Source organism: Brachyhypopomus gauderio, chromosome 13 (assembly GCF_052324685.1).
Source record: "Brachyhypopomus gauderio isolate BG-103 chromosome 13, BGAUD_0.2, whole genome shotgun sequence".
NCBI classification, from domain to species: Eukaryota; Metazoa; Chordata; class Actinopteri; order Gymnotiformes; family Hypopomidae; genus Brachyhypopomus; species Brachyhypopomus gauderio.
The window spans coordinates 23928206-23943858 of record NC_135223.1 but is presented as its reverse complement, the minus strand read 5'-3'; the positions used below and the strand labels follow the sequence as shown (position 1 = coordinate 23943858).

General features: G+C 43.4%; 2 protein-coding genes and 1 long non-coding RNA gene across 3 annotated transcripts; 1 reads left to right on the top strand and 2 right to left on the bottom strand.

The window, feature by feature from the left end:
* Nucleotides 1–1362: 1362 nt before the first annotated feature.
* LOC143474410 (metalloreductase STEAP2-like) lies at nucleotides 1363–8588 on the bottom strand. Its single transcript, XM_076971884.1, has 5 exons — nucleotides 8210–8588; nucleotides 7026–7563; nucleotides 5658–6185; nucleotides 3616–3780; nucleotides 1363–3087 (listed from the first exon to the last, which is right to left on the bottom strand). Exons 2-5 carry the CDS (start codon nucleotides 7524–7526, stop codon nucleotides 2803–2805), a joined length of 1479 nt encoding a protein of 492 aa, XP_076827999.1. The 5' UTR covers nucleotides 7527–7563; nucleotides 8210–8588; the 3' UTR covers nucleotides 1363–2802.
* On the top strand, nucleotides 7970–11964 carry LOC143474413 (uncharacterized). The gene is made up of 3 exons (XR_013120755.1): nucleotides 7970–8342; nucleotides 8954–10201; nucleotides 10278–11964. It is a non-coding gene; the product is annotated as an uncharacterized LOC143474413 (long non-coding RNA).
* LOC143474412 (STEAP1 protein-like) lies at nucleotides 8828–14942 on the bottom strand. Its single transcript, XM_076971885.1, is given in 6 exon segments — nucleotides 8828–9159; nucleotides 9415–9579; nucleotides 10072–10225; nucleotides 11306–11646; nucleotides 12885–13015; nucleotides 14646–14942. Coding segments are annotated over 6 exon segments (1137 nt in total). The 5' UTR covers nucleotides 14737–14942; the 3' UTR covers nucleotides 8828–8904.
* Between the last annotated feature and the right edge of the window lie 711 nt (nucleotides 14943–15653).

Below are 15653 nucleotides of genomic sequence, written 5' to 3'. Positions count from 1 at the left end.
TTTCTTTCCCTCTCTCTCTCTCTCACACACACACACACACACACACACACACACACACACACACACACACACACACACACACACACACACACACACACACACACAAACACAGTGGGTGAAAGGAGAGGAAAACCCAGTGCTCTACAAAAAGAGAGAAGTATTGTCCAGAATAGCATCTGACCACCCACAGCTTTTGAAGAAAACGCTCTCTGCAAATATCAAGGCAAAAACCTTCACATTTGAGCTGTAGGCATACCTTTGAACAGATGGCGTACGGAGGAAGAAACACTGACCTACATTTCACATTCACATATCATATTCATCAGAATCACACAGGGTTCACACTAAGGCCTCCTGGGAGAAGTCCTTTTGTAGGCTGTACAAAGTAATAACGTGGCAAACGCAAACGCAACTTGAATGTGTCATCTAATGGACACCAGAAAGAGCGCAACCTGGAAAATCTGTGTGAAAGCAAAGCGCAGCGTGAGAGTCGTGTTTACGGGTCTAAACGGCACCATGCTGCTATACCAGCTCCATCTTGTCTGTCTGGTTTTATGGGCCTGATTCACTGGGACCACTGCGTTGAACGGAACCAGAGTTAAGCAGGCTTGGGTGTAGTTGCACAGTCATTATGGTCTAGTGTAAAAAACACTAGGCAGAGGATAACAGGAAAACTATTTCTCCTTGTTTGTTGATCGTTAACATTAATTAAGACTAATCTCTCTCCATCTTTCAGCTGTGGCAGGAGGAAAATTTGTAGCCATGGTGACCAGACCCATCTGTGCTTGGTGCAGAGCTTTCGGGCCCAGAGTCACTGTGATTTGTAGACCAATTAAGAGGCAAGTGTTGGGGTGGAGAAGTGGCACTTGCAGAGAATGGCTGGCGGTCCAATCTATTCATAACATCTACGTGATGAATCTGATGTCTTACATTCGACAGCCCCAACCCAGACACCCCTCCACACAGGCCAGCGGGAGAGTTTATGGCTGTGACCTTGATCTCATCATAAAACTAAGGGAAGTGCTAGCCCTATAACTCCCTAAAAGCCATCTGCTGCTTGTAATTGCCACGTCTATTACACTGGAATTTTGGAGCATTTAAGTTCAAGTGCATAAAAATATATTAGCTGAAATTGTCCTGTCTGTGGGGAATGCTCACATTTCATTCTTTGCTTAGTTTAATAAAACATCTGGCCACTGAGGCAAATTACAAGACAAATTACAAATGAAAACGTATGAAATAAATATTGCTTCAATTATCTGATTCCTATCATTTATATAAAGCTATTTCACAAATGTGTAAATTATATGAAAATTGTAGTCGTGTTGCCACATGTTTAACTGTTGAATGTTCTTCACAGAAGTAAACAGTAAAAGTAAACACATTTACATTTGTAACATGGTTCTGAATTAACTGTTCTGAAAGCTGCTCACACATCTGGATTACTGAAACAATTCCTAAAACCTACTATTACATCTCTTGCTTGGGAAAGGCCTCAAATACGCACTGATGAAGCGGAAGGCCATTTGATGATAATCTAAGGCGCCATCTGCTGGACACCTTTAGTAACAACCTTGTCAGTAAGGGATGGATGACTATCAACTTGTTTATTGCTCATAGAAACAGTTCTACATTTAACATTTACTTAAAATGTGAAAACGGTATGATGTTTATTTTTAATTAATTTTTTATGTTATATTTTGAGCTTTGGCACAATTTCATAACATTAACACAAAAAGTCACCTTAATGACATAAGATGGCACTGTACGTTATGTTGTGTATTCATAGGCTACCAACTGGACCCCTTAGCCCGATTCCTAATGAATCAGATTAGTGGATCAGAATACATTAGTGTTTCCATATGTCCTAAGTTAGCTTGTTAACTGAGGGCTGCGATTTCACACTGTACCACTGGTATTAGAGTCAGTGGCACGAATGATCATTAAAACAGATGGTTATATTTATGGTTTGGTTATGATTTGTCATACATGCATGTGAGAAATCACTGCACTATGGATCTGTTTTATGTCCATTACAACACATCATATCAAAAGTTGGGACAGATTTCTTCTTTTATGGACATGTTTGGGAGAGGTTGGGCACACATCATGTTAGGGACACCCAGCAACATGGATTTACTCACACAAAAACTGGTGAAACATAAAAACTTTTTATCAGTTCAGTGCAATGTGATGACCCTCTGTGCAAGTGTTGAGGCTTGTCTGGTGATAATGCTTTGTGGACATTTGTGCAGAAGATAACAAAAGTCAGAACAAAAAGACAAATACATTTCACATACCTGCCAAATGAGTCAAATATCAACCTACAGTGACATGTATGACTTTATAGTGAGGAACACTGAATTATACTGAATACTTTTACAGTTCTCTTGATTGCTGTTGTGATAAGTTATAACGACTTAACATTTGAGTGTCTGCGGTTACGATCTTTAAAGATAGTTGCTTTAGTCTTTGTAAAGACTATGTTTGTACACTATGTTTGTAATGTTTTTAGCTAGAATATTACAGACAAATTCGGTTCCCATTGCCTATACTCACAGACATGTTTGTGTCCTAAAGCAACACTCATAATTAACCACTTCAATAGGAACATAGTGTGAACAGAGATGTTCACTGGTAATTATATGAGGGTCACTAAATGCTGGCGAGTCCCAATATGACAGAACTTTAGGAACAACCCCCCACGGTGGCCTTTACACAGTGGTTTCTCTGGGTGGGTCATGTAGCAGGGGGCGGGGCTTGCTCTGTGACATCGCTGAGCCATGGGGAATGTGGGTGCGGTCACATGATGGTGACCCTCTCTGGGGACACGTGATTGGCCAGCCCCTCGCGGTCACCGCGGCGCTGGATGCGGGCCCCGCCCCCGCGGATCCTCTTCAGCCTGCGGGACACACAGGGCAGGAGCAGGACGCTCTTCCCCATCACCACGGTGATGGGCAGGACCAGGGCCACCACGAAGCTGGGCGGCAGGAAGAAGCGATAGGCGTCCTCTTCAAACGCCCGCTTCCAGCCGAACAGCAGCACGTGCAGCGTGGCTATGAGCAGAGCGATGTAGCCCAGCGTGGACTACGGAAGTGGAAAGAAGAGCATTAGGGTCAAATCCACCCAAACAAGGTCAAATCCACCCAAACAAGGTTAAATCCACCCAAACAAGGTCAAATCCACCCAAACAGTGTCAAATCCACCCAAACAAGGTCAAATCCACCCAAACAAGGTTAAATCCACCCAAACAGTGTCAAATCCACCCAAACAGTGTCAGATCTATCCAAACAGTGTCAGATCTATCCAAACTGACAAATGACTATCCTGACATGATTATTGAAAATGGCCAATGGTAAGTGTGTGATGGACAGATTTATCATGCCATTTTCCAAATGTGACCGTAATTCAGGGTATTCATTTTTAGGAGAACTGAACAGAGAATACAATGCAGAACACATAAGATGGCATACGTTTAACACCAAGACTGAAGTACCACGTTTAAGTCAATTAAACACAAGAAAAATAATTTGAGAAACCTGAAAATATGTCACTTTTGGGAGAAATGCATGCAGTATATAATTTCACCCACAGCCATGGTATATGGTCTCTAACCTGAATAAAGCTGAACTCCCGCCAGTTGAGGGCGCTGTTTACTGATGGAATGGAGGTGACAGCCAAGAGAGAGAGAAGACCCAGACTCATGATACCAAAAGAGACGTACATCTCCACTCTCCACACCTCCTCTTCATTCCACGAGTTTTCTACGTTAGCATGAACCTGGGCAAAACACAAGAGAATGAGCACGAGAGAAATTTCACTCTGACAGTTTTTTTTTTTGGTCCGCTCCTCAGGAGAACAGATACAGACATTTATTTTGGCTTTCAAATTAACCTATTAACCTAAAAAAAATCTAATTAATAAAGCTTCAATTGAAGAAGAATTTTTTTTTATAAGTTTGATTTCTCTGACAGAAGATGGGGATGCAACCAATGATCTAACCACTAACCACTGATTTAGTGTGGCAGTTTCTGCCAGTCGTCATGGTAAATGAAAGGAAGAGCTACCACAGTGAAGACAGCTAACACCTGATAGCACAGTGACTAAGTGAAGACAGCTAACACCTGATAGCACAGTGACTAAGAAACTACATGAGGCTTCAGTGCTCATGGTGACCATTAGCTCTGACATTCACGTCAGCTTGAGCATTGCACGCTGACGAGTGTGAAAATACACTGCACTAAACATTATGAGCACCCTCATACTGGTGGAGTTTGGTCTTCTGGATATACGTTTGCTCCTTTGTATTAAGGAAAGTAAATTAAAAAACACTGCAGTTGTAAGGTAAAAAATATTAGTTAAAATGTGTTTTGCAGTTAAGATGTTTCCTTACATAAATTGTAAAGGTTGGTTCCAGCACTATACCACAGCCGGCCACCAGAGGGTGCTGACGGGCTAATCAGGCTAGATGAGATACACTTGCTCATAGCCCTTATAATGCCCGGTTCACACTACACGATTTTAGGCTGGTTTTTCAGTCGCCGACTGATCGGCGACAGAAACTGTGGTCGGAGGCAAATCGGCAATCACACTTGTTGCTGAATCGTTGGTCGGTGTTCTGGCATACGGATCAGCTGGTAATTATTGGTAGAGGGTTTGAGACTTTCTCTTGAGCTTCTGATTCTTTTTTTTCTTCTTCTCAAGTCCTTCTCTCTTGCCTGGGGTTGTTCCTCTTCCCTCCTTTATTTTTTTTTATTATTCCTTTTAAACTAAAATGAGTTTTCCCCCCTTTTTGGCAACTTTTATTGTGAAGTGTTGTTTCTGCTTCACTGGTGGTTGAGAGAGCCAGTCCTGCCCCTGGTGTCCTTTGTTCTTTTCTTCTTGCCAAAACCTTTTGTGGACCCCCCCCCCCCTTCTTTTGTCCTTTTACACTTCCTCAGGTTCCCTTTTGTTCCTTTTTTCCCAAGCTGTTTGTTTTCCAGTCTCTCAGTTTTGTGGTCAAGGCTCTGGTTTATCTACATGGCAACATGGGTTCTTTTCCCCTCTATCACTTTGACTCACTCCCAGTCATATGGTGGTGGGACCATAACGCTGCAGGGAGGTTTTGCTGCTTTGGTAAACCTTGCATGGGGGCATGTAAAACAAAGATTAACCTGACATTTTGAAAGATAATGTGAAACATTTTACTCCCACTTTGTTGGTTTTGTGTCCAATGGATCTTCTAGCACGCATCCAAATTGTTGCACAACTTTATGAAATCAAAAGCAATGTCCTGGAGTGGTGCACTCAAAAAGCTTCAATCCTACTGAGATTGTATGTCAGGAGCTCAAAGTTTACACCTGAGATGATCTGTGATGAACCCTGATTGAAAGCTATGTAATCTGGATGAGTAGAAATAATTTGCCATGGAGTGATGGGCAAAGATCTCTTTGGTTTTTTGAAAGTAATCCTCATACTATAAACTTTTATAATGGTAATTTCCACAGAAAATCTTGATGCTTTATTCAGTTTCATTAAAGGGGACTAATCATTTTGACCTTTATGTGTTCACATGCATTTATTAGTGGTCTAATTAAGTGTTGAGCCACAATGAAAAACATGGATCTGCATTTTTGACCACATATACAAAGTACACACACACATACACACACACACACCTGCTGGTAGGCCATGTTGAGTAGCAGGTACCTCTCGGACCTCCTCATGGGCAGGCAGAGGCTGTAGAGCACATGCACGCAGGCGTAGAAGAAGCTGAGAAGACCCAACTGCTTCCTGCTCTGCAGCCAGCCCTCCAGCCAGTGGGGGAAACGCTTGTACTTGCTCCCATAGAAGAGCTGGTGGGCCGCGGCCAGCTGCCCGGCCAGGTAGACCAGCGCCAGCAGGGTTATGGCCACCACGGGCAGCGTCCTGTTCACCATCTCCAGAGGAATCTTGTAAAAAAGGCTCTGCCCGCTCTTCACGTACGGGTGGATGATGTCCCGCACGAAGGAGTAGGCAAAGAAGAAGATGGCGAGAGCCACGGAGGTCAGGACCGGGCCCTTCCAGTCGGAGAAGATGTGCAGAGGCATGTTCTCCACCTCCTTGGCCGAGGAGAGCGCGCCCATGTCCACGGGCACGAAGCCCAGCTCCCGGGCCAGCTCCATGACTTGCCCGCGTGCCTCCACCGAGTTGCTGCAGATGTACACCTGCAGCAGGGGACCAGGACGGCCGTCAGACGCAAGCATTTAGTTTAGTGCCTTTCAGTTTCAATATGCAGCAGACGAAAAAGCCATGAATGCCTTTCAGCTCACAAGCACGAAGCAGCTGTGGGAGACTAACAGCTGTCAGGGGATCCTCACGCTATGAAGTTAAACTGCTACGGTTTAGGCATTTTACGAAAGAGATCTAGGGAAGAACACACTGAGGCAGTAGCTGGTAATAGCCAAATATATGTAATGTGTCCTCTTAAAAAATCTTTTTTATATCCTGCAAATTTACTGTCTCCGAATGCACATAGAGCATTAAGCCTTAATGCAACGGTAGATTAGAGCCAAAGCAGAGGCTGGAATTTGACTGCAGTCTGCAAAGCTGTCTCTTCACCTAAAAAAGATCTGAGTGGAACTGCAGTAATACGAGCAGACAGTGTTAGCTCCACAACCTTCAGCCCACACTGCTGACATCAGCCTGCCGTAGGATGGGCTAGCAAGCAAACATCTACTTTGTAATCCATGTCGTTCATCCTACGTAATAGAATATTGAAACGAACAATTAAACAAAACCACGTATTGGGTAGGTGCTGAGTACCATAACAAAGAAGCAGGAGTTGGTGTAAAGCCTAGTGCTAACATTCTGAACTGTGCTGTCAGGAGGCTGATCATATCACTGTCAGCACGTCTGGTGTGTCTGCTACAACGCCGTGCCAAAACTGCTCTACCCATCACCGAACACCACCTGATAGTCAACACTTAATATTTGCCACATATAGATTTGTATCATGTTCAGTGTGGGTTTAATTGATACGTCACTGACTGGATCCCACGACTTACCTGTCGACTGGCATCTTTGGGGCCAGACTGCATGGCCCAGGCCGAGATGACGTTAAACCCTTTGACTACAGTGGACTCTGGGAAGAGGGAAGCCAGGTACTCTGCGTTTGACTCCGGATACTGGTTCAGCCGCCGGTTGTTGCTGACGTCCACCAGGATCTTGCCTGCCAACAGGTGCTTAATGTCCCAGAGAGAAGGATAGTGCTCCCTGCGGATGGCGAGGAAGATCACGGAGGCCTTGCTCACAGCGTCCTCGTGATGAGTCACGTCCACCACGTGTGGAAAGACGTCGGCCGCCCGCTTGGGTTGGCGGCTGCCCACCACCACGTGGAAGCCGGTGCGAAGCAGGCGGATTGCCAGGCACTTGGAGAAGTCTCCCGAGCCAACGATGGCCACGGTGGGCTTGCCAACGCCCTCCCTGGGTCCGTTCTTCAGTCCGTTGGGCAGATACGAGGCCTTGGGCCGGACAGGGCTACTGCCCATCAAGGAAATGGAGTCCATTTTGAGGCAAGGAGCTCCGGATCTGGATTCCTAGGAACTGAAATGATATTTTAAGGCTTAAATAAATTCTATTCTACTCATTAGAAGTAAAATATCATAACATATTTAACAGATATTGGTTATTATGATCATAGTACAAGACAACAACTGTATCTAGTAGCCTATAATCAATCAAGCTGTTTTATATAGCAACTTCAGTAATGGGCAATACATAATTTTAACCTGAACTGTCTGACGACCTGTTACACAACCAATCTGAGACGTTTTGAGACTCTTCGATTGCGGCACTGTACACGGCATCATCTACAGTCGACTACTGTACATTTAATTCATTCATTGTTATTATTATTATTAATATTATCATTATGCCGCACTGACACGCGTTGTGCGTTAACGGATCGTAACCTCCATATAGCTGAACGTTATCATTTATAATCGGAGGGCTCAGAACATTCACGTTTCACTGTAAATACCGCCACTTCGATTATATTCTGAAATATTACACATCGGCGATCTAGGAGAAAGCACTCGATTAATGAAAAGCATAATAAACAAGAGGGGAAATAATCTACTTTGTGTAGGAAAACGTGCGCCATGAACACACGTCCTGGCGTGATGGGTCTGCAGCGGTACCCGGGATTCGGTCGGTGACGAACAAATCTCAAGGTTAACGCGAACGGTACCTGTCATAGGATCCGGTGTGATAACATGGAAATGACCGGAGATGTCCTCCCAAGCTGGGCTCCTGGTCCCGTCCGTCTGACCGCTGGATGTGCCGTGATCGGTCCGGTCACACGCGGAACACAGGCGGAGCAGGTCGGTACCGGGTGTCGGTGCGCTACGGGGACGCAGGTATCGTCTAACAGCATCTGGGGAAGCTTCTGTTGCCCGATACTCCTCACGGTGATTTAACAACAATAGTTTTCATTTGAAAAGAAAGGGTAGATTTACCCCTGACAATATCGAGTGGATTCAGGGGATTTAAAACAAAAACACGCCGCAATAAACAGTTTATGCCTTCATGGCCATATATAAAGGAAGGCAGACTACTTTTTCCTGCTGAAATCCTTGGTATCTGAATCAGGTAGCCATTATTATTTAAACTATAGCTGTCAGTCTTTTTAATGCTGATGTTAAAAAGTCATTAAAAGTAAATACTAACAAAGCAAAATCATACATAATTTATAAACAATCTGCTTATTATCTAATACTGTAAAATATTAAAAGACTATTAAAGATGAATACATATAAGTTTCAGCATAATATTTAATGTATTATAATATTGTATGTTATACAATAGTATAAAAATGCATACTGCAAAGCACAACCAAGACTATAACATTTACCATATTCACATATTTAGACCAACATGAGTGAGTCAGACACAGTGCTTTTGTGATGGTGCCCTTTGTCCTGTTCTTTCCCAGCCGTCCTGAATGCGTCCCAGTGTCTTGCTGAAGCAGGGCATGACCAGCAGTGTCTTGAGCAGCAGGACCAGGGCGGGTGGGAAGGACGCCAGTATGAATGACGGGGGCGTGAACCACACATACTGCTTCACCTCCGCCCACTTCTTCCAACCGTATACCAGAGCGTGAGCTGTGCACAGGAGCAGAGCCGTGTATCCCAGAGTTCTCTGCAAAGCCAGAAACATGCAGGTATCCTACGTCAATTACTGAACACACAAGAAGAAACGCCATGCAGAGAAACACTTGTGCACTATCCTGCACTATTGTGGAATGCATAATAAGCACTGACTGGAGTGGACATTGACTGTCACACGGTTGGCGTATTCCAGCAGACAGGCTGGCTGTTCAGGACAAAGTTTATCCTACATTTTAAAACTCCATGCCCACTCATTTCATCTGGACACGTTGGTTCTCAGACGTACTTGGACACACTGGAACTCTCTCCAGTTAAGCAAGTCACTAGCAGACGGAAGCGAGGAGATGGCCATCAAGGCCAGGATACCCAGTGCTACGATCCCCAGAGATATGTACATCTCCATCCTCCAGACGTCATCCTCCACCCACGAGTTCTCTTTCTTCTGTTTCACCTGCCACACGCACAGTGTGAGGGCTGTTATTATGCTGAACAAAATGTATCAGTATAGGGATTACATGGCATACGAGAAGGGCGGTGGGTTATCATTTAATGGAAAAACCTCTCTGACCTCCCACTTAATTTTAGAGGGTTAAATTCCAGCAAGTTTGTTCATATTTCAGAAAACAACTGCTGACCTGACTAGAACTTCGATGTGAAGATGTTTACACAAACATTCATTAAGGACAAGCAATCAGATTAGCCAATCCAGATTAGCCAATCAGATTTCAGTAAAAAAAAAGCACAAAGAACCCTTGTAGATCATAAGGCTACGAAATGGACCTATGAATATGAATGCTGAGAACATAAGACTTTCCATCAAAGAAGTATTCATCTAAATGTCATGGCTCTGTATGAACAGGCTATCCAACAAGTATGAAGCATATTTCCCTGAGATGTTTCTCTACGCTCCTCTCAGGTTCTCTCCCATTGCCTCCTTACTCACCTGCTCGAAGGCCCAGTTGAGGAGCTTGTACCTGTACGAGCGTCTCGCTGGGTAGCTCAGACTGTAAATGGCATGCAGGCAGGCCAGCAGGAAGGCCAGGAGACCTAGCTGTTTCCGCACGTTCATCCAGGTGTCCAGCCACACAGGGAACGGTCTATGTTCATCCAGGTGTCCAGCCACACAGGGAACGGTCTATGTTCATCCAGGTGTCCAGCCACACAGGGAACGGTCCATGTTTGGTGCCTGATAGAGCAATGACACCACCGGCCTTTTTGAATTTTACTGAACCAACACAGGATCAAACACTCCAGACAGTATGTGGTTCAGAGCATGAAAATGCATAATCCACGAAGAGCTGAATTCTAATCAGTGTTTCCTATGTGCATGGCAGAAGCTCTTCTACTGCAGTGGTTCTGATTTATGAACTGCCTTATGAATGAAAATGTAAGGCAGAAAAGCTAAAAGCGCACATAGCTGACCTGTACGAGACAAATGGTCTTAGCACCTGACCCCCCGACCTGGGTCCCGTATAGCACACATGCATAATATGAACTAAACATGGTTACACTGAATCACACTACTTCATTATTGTAGTCCTTCTGCTTAGTCAGAGTGGACAAGTCCAAAATCATAAAGTTCATAATGATCTCTTATAATAACTAAACATAATCTAATCAATGATAATTAATCAATAATCAATCATTTCTGTCACACACCACAGGGTTCAATATTACAAAATTAAATAATAACATACAACCAAACACATTTCACAACTGTACTACGGATAAATACTGATAAAAACAAACAACCATAAAATAAAAAAGACTAGAATTTGAAGAGTAATAGTAAACAAAAGTGGACTTCCAAACCATTTACAGGTGTCTCTAAGCAGTGAGAAGCACTGCCTCCAGACGTCAGAGGTGAGGGGCCTGTGGCCTTGCGGTGGGTGGTAGCTCTATAAACACACTGCAGTCGGTTTTTCCATCTTTGTTTGTTTCTCTGTAGGCTAGGCGCCTGTCCTCAGAAAGGACTGTCCTCAGAAAGGACAGACTGTGCCGTGTTGCTCCTAGAAAATAATAAACATCCTCCCTCTCTCTCTTGCTCTCTCCCCAATAGGCAATTGCCAGTTGCGATTCACAACACTCACGTTCATCTGTTTTGTAATTGTAATTGTGATTGCGTGTGTAAATCGAAGTGCATCACTAATATGATAATTGACCTCACCTCCTGCTGCGTGCCTCACTCACCTGTGTGCAGGTGCAGCAGGGCGGCCAGCACACCTGGCAGGTAGACCAGGCTGAGCAGCGTGATGGCGGCCCATGGCAGCGCCTTATTGAGTGCCAGGACGGGGACCTTGTAGAAGTCGTTTTTTCCCCGAGACACAAAGGGCTGCAGCACGTCCCGGAGGAATGTGTAGATGAAGGCCAGGGCCATGAGAAGAGCTGTGAGCTTCAGAGGGAGACGCCACTCGGGGAAAAGGGGCATCTTCTGGACACCTACACCATCGGGGAACTCAAACTCCTCCAAAGCAAACACGCTCTGGTTCTGCCAGAAGGACATCTCTTCTTCAGGCTCCTGAGAAAGACAGAGAGATGGGGGAGGGGTAGTCTAAATCTCATGGATCTTTATTCTGTTATATTTGCTGAAGTGGCCAATGCTATTACACTGAATCTAAGGGGTCGCAGAAACAGGTGAATAAGAATTCCAGGGGTCTTCACCTTGATTTATCTTAATACAGATTACAGAATACAGAATTACACCATCATAGCCAATGGACTTCTGATACTGAGGATCAGAAGTTATAATACATTTTTAAACAGTTATAATTGACTCATATCTCTGAAATATCACTACATTTCAATAAATCATTCTGCTTTTACTTATGTGGTCATATCTGTGATCATGAAATTCCACAATGTTTTCTGAGGCCTGTATCTCCACACACACGCACACACCCATTATGCAATTTCCCGAAGGGATCCGTCCCAAGGGATCAATAAAGCTCGCTCTATCTATCTATCTGTCTGTCTGTCTGTCTATCTGTCTATCTATCTATCTATCTATCTATCTATCTATCTATCTATCTATCTATCTATCTATCTATCTATCCTTGACGGCCTATTGAACGGCAGAATTAGACGACCCTTTGGGCTCTCACAGGGACATGCACTTTAAGAGGACTAGTCTTTAAATTCAAGGAATACCAGAGGTTTAGAGAGAGACAGAGACAGAGAGAGCACTATTATCAATAGCTTAAATCTAATCGCAATAATGGAGTGTGACAGTAAAATTATATGGTACGTAACAGCATAAACAGTATTTAGGGATCATCTACATGTTACCTGGAAGATGAGCAATGCTACTCTAACATCAGCATAAGATAAGCAACAGTTTCCTGCTTCGTAGATGTTAGATGATTGGAACTGTGGTCTGTGCTCTCGGACTCTGGCTGCTTTCTGCCCCGTTTTGTTTTGTAAAGCTAAAGGAATTCGATGAAAGCAGGAATGTGCAATCCTCTTTCTGCAACTTAGAGACAAATAACGTAACATTATGTTCCTCGAGGGCTTTGGAGTAAATATTAGATCAGGTTAAGACTGTTTAACCATAATGTGATCATGTAAAATTACTTAATGCATTAAATAACACCATTACTATTTATATGTAGTATGTATGTCTCCTAATTCACTATTCCATACTGATTAAACACCAGAAGAAGGTTTTGCCTCATTTATGTGCCTGTTTGCCCATTATACACAACATTTAACTGATTATTTCCTTTGGTTTGTAGCCCAGACTCTGCCCAGTGTCCATGCCTGTGGGGTAGGTTCCTGCTCAGGTAGGGCTTCCATATCACAAATCTGAAGGCTTTCTTCAGAGGTCCCAGCAGTCTCTCCCAGATCCTGAAGACGTTGATCCATTGTGAGGAGTAAAGCCCTGAACAGTCCTGCAAATGTGAAAAATTAGTCCTACACAAAATGTTCTTTCATTTGACTGACCTGAGAAGGGGAAACTGAAGCATTGCACGGAGGTGTGTTCTTATATCAAGGCTGAAGGTATATGGTGACGAGAACAAAGCATGAAAGTCACGTGACTGGTGGGAGTCGCTCAATCAAAGACATTCACCCCATGAATGTGAGAGCAACTCAACTCACAGATACAACTGCCAAGTCTCACGCTCATCGGAAAGAAGCATAGCTTTTTCAGTATGCCGGTTTCTATCAAATAAATGAACCTATACTGTTATAAACGCTGTTATGCTTCATGGTAGTGAACTACACAAAGACCCATTGACTCCTGTTTGGTGTGCTCCAGACAGATGTACCAGTGGATAAATCATGCCAAAGACGACAGGATCAAGCAGACGCAGGTAACATCATTCAGACTTACCCAGTGTGGGTCAAACCAGTGACTGGTCTCTGGGTCAAACAGTCACAATATATAGCACGTTTTGCAACGAATCCAACATATGGATCTGAAGAAGAGTCGAAACCTAAACTACTAATGCTGTATGACCTTACAAGATCACTACACCGTTATTCATGGAGCAGCTACACCAGGGGTGCTCATTACGTCGATCGCGATCGACGAAGTGTCGGTCCATCGCGAAGGAATGTGCGTAGATCGCGTCACAAAAAAAATAGTAGTAGATGAATCGCACATCTGCACTGACGGTTGTATTTTGATTGACATTCACGGTAGCCAATCTGCAATACACGTTCGCCACCCCCCCGCTCAGCAAATTACGTTCGCCGCCACCCCAGTAGATCTTTCTGACTTGGTCATCTTATAAGTAGCTCGCAAGCTGAAAACTGTGGGCACCCCTGGCATAGAGCATACCTGTCAACTCTCCCGTTTTGGCTGGGAAACTACTACCATATTTTACCCCTCTTTCCCGATGTCCTCCCGTATTAATATTTTCCTGTAAATTCCCGTATTGTAATATAGTATATATAGGTATGATGACAAAATTTTCAAACAGCCTCAAGCTTTAAAAGAATCACATATCTAGACAGAGCTGGAATATACCTTTAAAATGATACCTGGATTTTGAAAATTGGTTGAGAATTGATAAAGTTATGATATTTATAATATCATGTATCACATTAAAATATAATACATTAATTACAATAGAAGTCGTGTGACTGAAATTCACATAATCTAATTCTAATTAATCATAATTAATAATTAATCATAATCATAATCTAATTCGAAGTGATGTTAACTATATTACCATTTAACAACAAGTTATATCAGAAAACAATGAGATTAAACTACACAACCCTGGTATCAGTACCGATTTCAAGAAAACACTGTGGGAACGAGTTAAACCGAGACGCCGCTTTTAGCCTAAAGTTGCTAGCTACCGTGACGTTCGATACACCAATGTCAATCATGACTACTTATTTTCCGCGGTCTAGTAAAATACTTTCGCCTGCACGGATTTCGATTAAATTTGGTCAGTATTGAGATAAAAGCTGTATTTTTAGGTCCACATATATTTCGATGGTGTCCGGAGCGTTGATGAAGAAAACAGACTTGAAAACAACAAAGTATCTTCTCGCTGGTCTCCCGACCTGAAATCGCCTCAGAGTTGACTATAAATAGTGCCTGATGATTGGCTGGGTTGTGCTTGACGAAGTCACTGTAGTATTCAGGAAAAAACATACACCTGCTAGGCGGTGAGGAGTGATGTTATATGACACCTTTACAAAAGTACAACGTAGTTTGGAACACATTACTGAGCCAGAATTTTTCGCATCGAACGTTGGTTCGTCAGCATACCTAGTATAAATCTTAAAAGCATTCAAGCGCCTCTCCAAACTGAACTATGTCGCTAGTCTCGCGAGAATGGCAACCTGCAGTAGCCCGAGTGTCAGTTCTCGCGAGATTAACGCTGACAGCGGGAACAACAAACCCGAAAAACTAATCAGAGATGGATGAATGTAACAGAGAAGTAGTATGTCCGAAGTTGGATGCATACTGACCAGGGGCGATTTTAGGATCTGGTCTTTAGGGGTGCCCAGCCCCCAGTGCTCACAGAGGCACAATACCAAAGTATTGCGCAGGTGCAGAGCAAGGTTTTTGCATAATATAATATTTAAAAAATGTGTTGAGCCAGGGGGTGCTGAGCAACTTCACGGTGGTGCTCTAGCACCACTAAAAATACCCTAGCCTCGCCCCTGATACTGACCAATCGCGTACTTAAATAACGTACTGCTTTGACGGTTGGGAAGAACGTACTGCACCGAAATCTAGAACGTACTGCTTAAGTACGCGATTTCGGACGCAACTCTGGTGTTTCTATCAAAAAAGTGAAGACGTCGCGTAAAATATAAGGGGTCCTGGACCTTGATTGGGCTGGAGGGAATGATCGCAGCGACCAGCGGAAAATTTTCCTTATTTTTAAATAAAAAACGTGACAGGTATCTACTTTGCTGCCAGGGTGCTCCTTTTCTAATGTAATTCATTCAATTCCATCTCATTACTCCTTTATTTAAATGTATTATTTAAAGTAGAATTAATTTGCCCAAATTAAAATGGCAGTAGATACGAACAGTCTCAAATGTAAATTCATTCATGCT

What these genes read in the sequence shown, in the direction of transcription:
- LOC143474410 (XM_076971884.1), bottom strand. Translation starts at nt 7,526, where the DNA reads ATGGACTCCATTTCCTTGATGGGCAGTAGCCCTGTCCGGCCCAAGGCC. An exon ending in CCAAAGATGCCAGTCGACAG is followed by an intron (nt 6,186 to 7,025) that starts GTAAGTCGTGGG and finishes CCCCTGCTGCAG; the next exon opens with GTGTACATCTGCAGCAACTC. An exon ending in TCAACATGGCCTACCAGCAG is followed by an intron (nt 3,781 to 5,657) that starts GTGTGTGTGTGT and finishes TGTTTTGCCCAG; the next exon opens with GTTCATGCTAACGTAGAAAA.